At 49.8% G+C, this 10,150-nt stretch overlaps 5 protein-coding genes across 5 annotated transcripts; 2 read left to right on the plus strand and 3 right to left on the minus strand.

The window, feature by feature from the left end:
* Positions 1–990: 990 nt before the first annotated feature.
* Positions 991–2,082, plus strand: BT62DRAFT_987258 (spermine synthase; the record flags this gene model as incomplete). The annotated part of the gene is made up of 6 exons (XM_043190055.1): positions 991–1,018; positions 1,068–1,248; positions 1,303–1,447; positions 1,497–1,646; positions 1,689–1,874; positions 1,900–2,082. The coding sequence occupies 6 exons, from the start codon at positions 991–993 to the stop codon at positions 2,080–2,082; spliced, it is 873 nt and encodes a 290-aa protein (XP_043039687.1).
* Positions 2,083–2,476: 394 nt separating this feature from the next.
* BT62DRAFT_157651 (uncharacterized protein) lies at positions 2,477–3,286 on the minus strand. The gene is made up of 3 exons (XM_043179884.1): positions 3,209–3,286; positions 2,631–3,153; positions 2,477–2,584 (listed from the first exon to the last, which is right to left on the minus strand). Exon 2 carries the CDS (start codon positions 3,092–3,094, stop codon positions 2,666–2,668), a length of 429 nt encoding a protein of 142 aa, XP_043039688.1. The 5' UTR covers positions 3,095–3,153; positions 3,209–3,286; the 3' UTR covers positions 2,477–2,584; positions 2,631–2,665.
* On the minus strand, positions 3,102–4,325 carry BT62DRAFT_920203 (uncharacterized protein; the record flags this gene model as incomplete). The annotated part of the gene is made up of 2 exons (XM_043184203.1): positions 3,102–4,025; positions 4,059–4,325. 2 exons carry the CDS (start codon positions 4,323–4,325, stop codon positions 3,102–3,104), a joined length of 1,191 nt encoding a protein of 396 aa, XP_043039689.1.
* Positions 4,326–4,912: 587 nt separating this feature from the next.
* BT62DRAFT_932558 (uncharacterized protein) lies at positions 4,913–7,216 on the plus strand. The gene is made up of 3 exons (XM_043186375.1): positions 4,913–5,147; positions 5,203–6,444; positions 6,503–7,216. Coding segments are annotated over exons 1-3 (1,740 nt in total). The 5' UTR covers positions 4,913–5,146; the 3' UTR covers positions 7,000–7,216.
* A 135-nt stretch (positions 7,217–7,351) lies between these two features.
* BT62DRAFT_1076570 (uncharacterized protein) lies at positions 7,352–8,929 on the minus strand. Its single transcript, XM_043179234.1, has 8 exons — positions 8,760–8,929; positions 8,669–8,704; positions 8,554–8,618; positions 8,376–8,503; positions 8,046–8,112; positions 7,849–7,988; positions 7,669–7,802; positions 7,352–7,606 (listed from the first exon to the last, which is right to left on the minus strand). The coding sequence occupies exons 2-8, from the start codon at positions 8,692–8,694 to the stop codon at positions 7,501–7,503; spliced, it is 666 nt and encodes a 221-aa protein (XP_043039691.1). The 5' UTR covers positions 8,695–8,704; positions 8,760–8,929; the 3' UTR covers positions 7,352–7,500.
* Positions 8,930–10,150: the final 1,221 nt, after the last annotated feature.

The raw sequence follows: 10,150 nt of genomic DNA on the forward strand, positions 1-10,150 counted from the left end.
TTGTCCTGAGTCGACGGTCAATTGCCTTTAAGCAATTGACCGTCGTACTCAGTCTGGCCTATTATCCACTGCATAAAAGTAACCTGCCTGCAACAAAAAGAGATGCAGTTCAATAAAGGTCCAAAGGCCGAGAACTTGAACACGTCTATCATATCAGGGTAAGCCATCTATTTAAGCTGGAAGTCTGCTCACTGATGTTTCTGCTCATCGATGTAGACAAGAGCTATCCCATCTGAGCTTTGTGGCTATTTCATATGGGGTGCAATTTTGACCCAAGGCTACTCAGTCTGGGGAGATCGAAGTCTATTAAATGCCCTGCATTGACGAACCAGTCTTCCGACGACTCCGTGCTGGGGCAGTTATGGGGTGCCAGATGGTGATTGGGGGGCGCTGTTCCTCTGTGGTGCGCACTGAGCCCAGGAGTGGAAGTTCCGGTTCTTCGGTCTGGTTAATTGTGTGTATTATTGTTTCTCTGGGTGGCTTCAAGCTTATTGGGCTCCTAGATGTTCAGTCTTGAGACTCTGGTGTTTGCAAAGACTGGACCATGTCAAATTTACGTCGTTATCAGCATCTGATCTTTGGATCAACACTTTTGGTCGCTTTCTGTTCATGTCATTCATGGCCTTTGCTGTAACGCTGAACATTGATTTGACCGTCGAATACTGAATTTTCGTTCCGATATCACCCCTTGTGGTTCACAGGAAATGGTTTTGACGACGTCGACTCTCTGCTGCTGGAAGCCCATTTCAACTTCTCCGTTTGTGAATACCGTGGCTGGCATTGTTCGGAGGGAAAATGGTATTCAAAGAGATGAGTTGTGGAGGCCTAGGTAGTAGATGTGACGTCCCGGCTTCTCCAATGAACCGCAGAAAGGTCGAAAACGTCTCTGTCGTCATTGACACCGATATCGATGACGTGATTGGCATGAGAGCCAGAAATTCAAACTCTGATTTTGAAAACTGTCGAGTCACATCTTCAATTGCAACCACCATGGCCCCCTCACTCATCCCTCTGCAAGGTGAAATTCTTTCGGTCTCCCTGATAAAGGTATTCATTTTTTTTCACAGATGGCTGGTTCCATGAGATGTCGTCGCAATGGCCTGGCCAAGCAATGTCATTGAAGGTGAACAGGATCTTGCATGTCGAAAAGTCCCTGTACCAGGACATCCTGGTTTTTGAATTGGAGACATTCGGAAACGTCCTGGTGCTCGACGGTGTTGTCGAATGCACAGAGTGCGACGAGTTCTCGTGAGTGATATCTTTTTCTTCTCTATCATCGGAAGGCTGACATCGGCCGATAAGTTATCAGGAAATGATTGCACATATCGCCTTGAATAGTCATCCGAACCCCGAGAAGGTGCTGGTTATCGGCGGTGACGATGGAGGTGTTCGAGAAGTGTTAAAGCACGACTCGGTTACGGAGGTCGTTCTCTGCGATATCGATGAGGTACTCGTGCACCGTTTCGCTAATATCAACATACTGAATGTTTTTGTAGGCTGTGATCCGAGTATCCAAGCAGTATCTTCCCCATATGTCCTCTCTTCTTTCATCTGCCAAGGTGACTGTTTTCATCGGAGACGGTTTCAAGTTCCTGGCTGAGCATGACGGTCGCTGCGATGTCATCATCACCGACTCTTCGGATCCTGTTGGTCCTTCACAATCTCTCTTCCAAAAGCCCTACTTCTAGCCTCTCCATGATGCCCTTGCTCCTGGTGGCAACATCTCTACCCAAGGAGAATGTCTTTGGTTGCACCTTCCACTCATCTCCCAGCTTAGATCAATGACTCTCGAGATTTTTCCTGTCTCCGAGTACGCCTACACGACCATCCCCACCTACCCTTCCGGTCAGAGAGGCTTCATAGTCTGTTTCCAAGTAAGCTGATCGTGACTTGAGCAAGCCCCTACGTAAGCTCAGCGATACGAGGTATTACTACAATGCTATTCATATGTCTGCGCTCATCCTCCCTGAGTTTGTTGGTGTCCTTCTGTCCGAGGGCAAGAACATACAACCGAAGTTTGGTCGTGAAGCACTTGCAGTTGCGAATGTGAACAAGCAATCATGTGGACTGGACTTGGAATGATCTGGCTACGCGTCTATGGGGCGCACATTGAAGACTGTCGCAGCTCTGTTGGATGCTCTCGCTCCATGGTCCCAAGGGATGATTTATGATGGTGAGAGTCTTCCTTTCATGCTCGTTCGCGGTCCTAAATACAACCAGGATCACGCCGTCAACGATGACAAGACCAATCGCTCTGTATCAGCAGATGAAGCTCTAGGCGCATCACGTACTCCCCGAAACGCAATACTGGGTTATTCGTCGAGAGCACACTGAAGGCATTGTGACCGATGTCGGTCAGCCGACCAGCAATAAGAGATCAGGAAGTTGAAGCAGTAATGGGTATAATGGTTTCGTTTTTGCGGTAGTGTTTTTTTTTTGATATTTGGATATTTGGCAGGACAGACGAATTGTTCCCTACTTCATTAACCGGTTTGTTGGCGAGGATCATCGGAAACTTGCGAATCTACAGCTGCCTCTGATCCAAAACTGTGGCTAGGTCGTATGATTCCATCTGGTTGCGAAACTGACCACGAAGTTACTCAACGAAATCTTCAAAACAAAAAACGCACGTTCGGCAAAGTTTCATCATCGACTACATTTTTCGTCACCCCCTCGCTCTGTTCGTCGTCGCACCAATCCCTTCCCTCTTTTTGTTAACTACCGGTAGATCCGTCAACGTTGGAAGTGGGCTCTTTGGTACGGGAATCGCAGGACGCTGTTCAATCCACGGCCGTTCATCGGGTGGATTGGGCTCAGGGGTGGACATCCGAAGGTTGGATATAGGTGGTGGGCCGGCGGTTACGACAACGATTGTATCTTGGCTGGTAGCCGTGGGCATGCTCGTGGAATCGAACGAATTGACTGCCTCAGAACAGCTCTGAACTATAATTCTGTGATTCGTAGCGAGATGAATCCTAAGGATCTTCGGAATGCAGCCCAGTATCTCGCCATAGGTTCCAAGTTGGAAGAGGCATGCATGGATCAGATGATTCTGGTTCTTGCACCAGTCGCAGCCAACGATTTTTGTCGACATTTATCAGCTATTGGTAGTTGACCCGGAGCTTCAGTTGGCGGATGTGCGCGGCTAACAATCTGTGCATGTCCAGGTCGTCGGTAATGCGTTCCCTCGTCAAGAGGAAGACCGGACCTTTGTCGTCTTCGAAATTTTTCGTCTCCATGTACGAGAGGCGCCAGGATCGAGTCATCTTTACTGTGAGCTCAGCGGGGTTTCCTAAACGTCCTTGGGTCTGGGTGATACGTTTGACTAGGCTTTGGATGGAGACGTCGCACCAGGTGGCGGCTTTGATGCATGCGAGAGCTTCAGCTATCAGGTCAGGGTCATTGCTAACGACATTGCCCTGGAAAGCAGTGATGGTCGAAGCTAGTGCCTTCGGGTTAAATGGGATGAGATTCCAAACAGCATGCGATGCCGTTGCGAAGCATTGGTTACAGAGGAGGAATTTGGCGAAGTTCTCAGAGAAATCTGTAATGATCAGGGGCCACGGCTTGTCGAAGGCACTCTTTCTTCTGCGTCCTTCATCTTTGTTCCTGTCTTTCTTGTCCTCCTTTGCTTCGATAGGGAAGAAAACCGTAAGCTTGCCCTTATCTGGGAAGTCGAGGACTTCGAGAAAGGTATTCAGTAAAAGATCTGCCCTTCGGTTTTCGGCGTAGAACTTGGGGCCCGCTCCGAAGGGGACGGCTGCGATGAACTTTTCAGGGAAAGTGGCAATAGCGTCATGGATGTCTTCTGGGAAACCAGCCGTGATATGATTCCATAGGATGAAGGTGCGGGGGAATATAGCATCCGTGAATGGGGTTGCGGAGCCCGTGGGGAGTTTCACAAGCGTTTCGCCAGAGCGGGTGAACTTGTCGTAGGGGAACTCGTCGCCCGCCGTAGGCAGGTCGGCGGTAGCACGAGGGTCAGGGAGTTCGTATGGAATCGGGTGCGAGTGGACGAGGTTTGTCTTTCGTCACGATTCTCCGTTTTCCTCGTCTACGGTCGGAGGAGGTGCCTGATCTTTAGTCAGAGGATTATTTTTTTGAAGGGTCGTATGGACGCGCGTTTTGCCTCGCACTGCTTCCCGAGGTCTTCTGTCTTTTGTTAGGGTTCCCTCCTGGCGTCTGGAGGAGGGGCTCTTCGCTATTGGAGGCAGACAGTTCGGCGAGTGGGGGGCTGAGAGGGAGGAATGGAACTCTATGGCGGACTGGCACTCTTTAAATATGATTTGAGACGTCCTAATTTTGCCAGGACGAAGGGCGAGCATTCTTCTTCTTTGTGACCCAGTGGCAAAGGTCGTATCTCGGCTACCTCGCCTTTCTATGGTGGGAGTTTCGCGGCGTTTTTCCCTGAGAGATCTCCCGGTGACGGTAAATTCGCTACGGGCATTGACGAGGATGTAGGGGGTGGTCGTGGTCGTTGATTTCCTTGGGTGACGTGGCGCGGGCGCTGCCTGTCACCAGCTCGCTGCCACTGCCGTCTATTTCGTCTTTGAAGCGAGGGATTGGTCTACGTCGTCACCCTGCATGGAGCGGGATGGGATTGGGGGTGACCGGAGAACTGAGCAGGGATCTTATAGCCTAGAGGGCCTTGGGAAAGGGTTGGTGTCTCTACTAGCTACTACATGCGGTAGTCAGTGGTCTGGCCCAGAAGAACTGAGACGTCTCAAGACAACGAGACATTTCTCCTGACCAGTGAAGGTGCAAGGACGATGATTTCTTTCGCTCGCTGTCTTGACGAGCGAAATTCCTTGAGCCAGGTTTGGAGTGGCACGACGCCGAACCCCACATGGTGGTGGTTTTTGATCAAGGGCCTCTGTCACGTTACTGAATTATTCAAATTCTAGTATTTGCATCTATACCTCCCTCATAACGCATACCGCTCATAACCCATTCTCTCTCAAAACCCATAGGATGGTCCGTCTACCTAAGTGCGGACGGCACGAACGGCACGGATATAGCCGGAAATAGCCCCTAGTCTTCATAGAAAGGCAACTCACATCCCACCCTCCCTTTCTGCCCTCCCCTCAGAACAACTCTCAGTCGACTCTGCCTCTAAGTGTTTTTTCTTTCTGTTTACATTTGCACAAGTAAGCCCTTTAGCTTTTTTTTGATCTCTCCTTGTTACTGACCATTCCTTCCCAGTGGCACCTAACCCCTACAACCTCGACGAAGTATTCTACGAATCGTGCCTGTACCTCCCCACACATTTCGGAAACCAGTCGCCAATCTGCTCACTCTCGTCCCCCATCTCACCCACCGTCTACACGTTCAGCAAGCGCGAGGGCAACACTGACTCATCCCGTCTCCTCGACCGTTACCCCGCCGCTTATACAGACTTCTGGGGTATGCCCAGCTGCCCTCCCTGCATCTACAAGTCGGGCCCTGCCTGGCCTGTACGCAAGGGTCTAGAAGCACAGCGTGTCATCCGCGAGGCTCGCCCTGTCTACGGCCACCCCATCTCAGGCTCCTGGCTCAAGATCGGTACGGACATCTACAAGACCCTCGACTCTCGTGGCGTCATGTGGACCTCGATCGACCCCGTCGCCTTCGCCGATGCTGGGGAGAAGACGCCGTTTTGCCCACTCCTTATGTGGATCGGCGTGAAGCACAAGACTCTCTCCTTCGACGCTGCGGTGGCTGCCGCTGATGCCATCAAGCTTATCCTCAGTCTAGCTGGCTTCCCTTACATCGAGGTCGCTTTTCGCGAGTCGGAGGTGACCCACTCTATTGCTGGCCCAAAGCTCCTCCCCTTCAACCCCCTCCTTGACCCTGTCCCCAAGTTCCTCAAGCCTTTCACACCCACGCTCGGCCTCTCCATCGCCCCGCTCAAGATGCCGCACTATGAGGGCACCGGCGCCCTCTACTTCCGCCTCAGCAAAGACGATGAGCACGTCGTCCTTCTCACTGCTGCCCACGTCGCTCGCCCTCCTCCCGCATATGCCAACCTGCGCATGGCGCGCAAGTATGGCAGCCAGCCACGCGAGAACATCGTCGCCCTCGGCAACATGGGCTATGAGAATTCTACAAATGCCATGATGGCCACCATCGGCGACAGCGCTCGCTCCATCGAGGTGTGGAACGGGGTGATCGCTAGGCTGGGTGAATTTGTCGAGGGCGAGGATGCAGAGGTCACCAATGCGCGCAAGTACGCCCAGTTCGATGTGAAGAAGGCGACGAATATGATCGACGACTTGAACAAGCTTCACGACGACGTTACTAAATATAGGACGAACCCGAGCCAGCGCATCATCGGCTTCGTCCTCCATGCTGAGCCCATTGTCGTCACCGACGGACCCACCGAGTTTACGCGCGACTGGGCCTTTATCCAGCTTTACCGTGAGAAGATTGACTGGAACACCTTCCTGGGAAACAAGGTCTACATCGGTACGTTTCCCATCTCGTCCCGCAGTTTCAGTTTTGGCTGACTATTATATCCCCGTAGGTGGCAACCTCTCGATGCTCGATTTCTGCAGGTTCTTGTTCCCACAGCGAGAGGACCAGGCGGGCTACGAGTACCCGATCGATGGGCTCCTCCAGGTCTGTGGTGTCGTGAAGGACGACGAGATCTGCCAGCCCCAGCACCTCGACATCTATGGTGAGAAGGCATTCCTCGTAGTGAAGAATGGCCTGACCACGGGCACCACCATTGGTCGCGTCAATGGGCTCAAGTCTTTCACTCGCATCTACACCGACTACGGTGCCAAGTACACGTCCATCGAGGTCGCCATCCTGCCCTACACCGACAACAAGAAGCTGCGTGGTTCCTTCTCCGCCCCTGGAGATTCCGGTGCCATCATCCTCGACAGGACTGGCCGCATCGTCGCCTTGCTCACAGGCGGTAGCGGCACAATGGACGAAACAGACATAACCTACGGGACCCCATACTGGTGGCTTGAGGAGCAGATCAAGAAGGTCTTCCCCGACTGCCACCTCTACTAGGTCGTTGCCTAGGTTCATGCATTTTTTAAATGCTAGCTAAAACTCAGGTCTTGTTCTTTTTTTTCTTCTTTACTTCCCTTTTCGTGCATAACTAACGCCATCTCTCCTTGATATACAGGTAGACCTCTTGGACTTGTCAACTCATCATGTAGGTCCTGAATGAGTCAGTTCGTTGTTGGTCAGCCCTTGTATGGTATCACGTCTTTCTGCTTCTCGGACATTCACAGCATATCTTTTTGTCATGTCTTTTGTACTACTAGATGTTGTACTTTGAAATTAACAGTGTTCATGCATGTTTCTAACTTGGGTGCGATTAAGTAAAAGTTTGATACCAAAGGTAAAGTTTTACACAGGCACTTGTCGTTCTGGTGCTAAGTCATGCTTTGTGACTTTTCTCTCTTCTCTCTCGCTCGCCGACTTCAAGGTGACGACTAAGAGTCTATGTCAGCTTCATCTCGCAACTTTGTTCCACAGATGTAAGTGCCATCGTTTGTGGGGAGTTCAGGATGCAGCAACTGACGAGATCCACGGTGAAGTGAAGGTCTTGGGGTACAGTTCCGTCTCTGTTATTGACTCGACGACCTCTTTGCTCTCGTGTATGCCTAACCTAACGGACATCAAGCAGCAATATTCTTTGTGCGATATTCTTTCGTGTGAGGAGGGCCTTACCGAACGGCTACCACCCATCTCGTGCCTCGTACTTGTAGGTGCAGAGTAGCGTGCAGAATAGCCAGGTACTTCGCCAGTCCTGGTCCTTCGTCTCTGTCATACCATGGTTCAATTCTTATCCACGTCCGTTGAAGCTAACGCTAGTCAGAATCGAAGGCGTATTCTCCACCCACGGGAAACCGTAGGAAAACACGATAGACTCAAATCAGTGGCGAAAGATGTTGGGGCCTTGGCAGGATCTTGGGCCGAAGTTCGATTGGCGAGACGTTGGAGGACTGCCGGCCTGACGGAGTCAGCGTTTCCCAACCCTCGTATGTAATCTATTCAGCTAGTCGAAGCTGTCCTTCCTTCAACCTTCGAACACAACCTCCCAATACACAGGTGCAACGGATCCCTCCAACAGCTGGACATTTTGGAAGATGAGGGTGGCGTCTGCTTCTCCACCTGCGCGCGCACGGTGTTGGTGCTTCTAGCACGTTCTCCACTGCGTGTCTTGCTACGATTACTTGCTGTCCCACTCAATCCGGTTGGTGCTAAATTGACCATTGTTTTTGGCAGAAAGCGAACCGAAGCTACGAAATCTCATTGTTAAGTGGAAGTAGTGTGATAAAGATAACGACTCACTGCGGAGGTTTCAATCAATGGCATTGAGACTGAAAGAGAGGAGCAACCGATGTCTCAGAGAGATCCGATTACAAACTCCTCACCGGTTCGGTCACTTGCTCGAACGGTTCTACCACGACACTTGTACGTCGATCACCGTTCGAGTCGGTCAACGACTTCATTGGAAAGACGGATACGTATTGCAACCCATCTCTGCGTGATGATCCATGGCCTAGTCATTCATGTTGAGATTGACCTTGGCCGCCTAGTCGGTCCATTCACCCAACGGTGGGGTCGCTTGACTGATATTAGGAGCACCATGGCTCCTTAAGTAGGAGGCCATTGACCTAGCAAAGTGTTAGCAGTAGAACTGAAGAAACGGTAGGGAAGAACGTACGTATGTCTTGCTGGTAATGAGAACATCGACGAATGCCTATGGGTAGAGTGAGTAAACTGCTCGCTCGCACGCAATGACGGCGGTGACGTACCACGGAGGGGTAGCGGAGAAGGATAGCCACAGATGAGGATGAACGTCCCACAGCTTCTGAAGAGAGGCCGAGGGCGTCGTCGTCTCAAGAGTAGCGTTGAGTATGACAGTTCATCCTTGGAAGCCAAGAGAGAAAGCGAAACTTTTGTATCTTTAGGACCAATTGTGGCCTATTTGTCTCATGTTTCGTATCCGTAAGGATCGATCAACCTGCGTCGATCGCTGTTTTTCCAGTTTCAGACAAGTCTTGACTCAGGACAGTCGGTCAATAAAAAGATACGGCGTACATGCTGTGGAAGCAGACTATGCTGAGGAACAAAGGCAGAACCCGGTAGGGAGGTGAACGTGAGTCAGGGCGGTCGTCGGGGTAGACAAATTGGGTGAGCGGAGTTTGATCGATCGTGTTCAGATACACGTGATCGCATGTCAACTGGAATTGATGATAGGCCCCTGTTTCAATCCTTGCCACACACAAGTAGCATATTGTTTTAGTGCTTAAATTTTGAGATGGTTCATTTTCTTGTGACAATTCCAATGAATTTCCTACTTCATTGACAATCTCAACACAGAGTGCAAGCCTACTTGATCTTTGAGCCACTCATATTAAAATTAAGAAGCTATAAATAGAGATCAACATCAATATAGTTTCAAAGATTAAAGGGTATAGATGTAATAAGTTCCACCACAAAGGCAAAGTCCAACTGAGCTCATCCTATCAAATGGCTTATGCATGCAGAACAGTCACTATTCACTCACTCTATTGCATTAATTCACCAACTGTTATCTAAATCCATGGCTTCAAGGTCAGCTGCTGTAACTGCACATATCTACACTGAGCATCACAGTAACATGTCAAGAGTAGCATCAACAGGAATGAGGTTCCTGGTTGTCTCATCCATACATTAAATGAAATACCTAGTAAAAAATATTGGCCAGTAAACTCTCTGGTGGTGAGCCTGATGAAATCCTGAGGCTGAACTCAAATAAAATAAGCAGTGAAATGTGTCTCATATCTGTTATAAATATAATGACTAATGACAAAATCTACAAGCTTATATGCTATTGTGAAATCCTTTTGCAGAGCTTGTAATCCACCAGAATCACTATCTGAATATGCCATAATAAGTCTGATGTTTTCATTGAAGCACACTCCAATATCACTGATGAGAACCAGAGTTGGACATGGCTCTTCATCTTTCTCATCAAGAGGTGGGACCAGTCAGTGTTCTATTATAAAGTAGTGGACATGTCAAATCAATAGTGCATGAAAAAAATGGACATTATTCTGGAGATGCTGAGAGCCAAGCTTAGCACCATTGTACAATGAAAATACTGATAAGACTTATAGTGTTGCAGTAATTGTTAATATGATCTCAATGCCTCTGCTATTTG

This window comes from Guyanagaster necrorhizus (assembly GCF_019112545.1).
Source record: "Guyanagaster necrorhizus MCA 3950 unplaced genomic scaffold BT62scaffold_13, whole genome shotgun sequence".
Taxonomy (NCBI): domain Eukaryota; kingdom Fungi; phylum Basidiomycota; class Agaricomycetes; order Agaricales; family Physalacriaceae; genus Guyanagaster; species Guyanagaster necrorhizus.

Coding starts and splice junctions, on each gene's coding strand:
- BT62DRAFT_1076570 (XM_043179234.1), bottom strand. CDS start 8,694: ATGTTCTCATTACCAGCAAGACATAC. Junction 8,619..8,668: donor TCATTACCAGCAAGACATAC/GTACGTTCTTCC, acceptor ACACTTTGCTAG/GTCAATGGCCTCCTACTTAA. Junction 7,607..7,668: donor AGATGGGTGGTAGCCGTTCG/GTAAGGCCCTCC, acceptor GATGTCCGTTAG/GTTAGGCATACACGAGAGCA.
- BT62DRAFT_157651 (XM_043179884.1), bottom strand. CDS start 3,094: ATGTCGACAAAAATCGTTGGCTGCGACTGGTGCAAGAACCAGAATCAT.
- BT62DRAFT_932558 (XM_043186375.1), top strand. Junction 6,445..6,502: donor GGGAAACAAGGTCTACATCG/GTACGTTTCCCA, acceptor ATATCCCCGTAG/GTGGCAACCTCTCGATGCTC.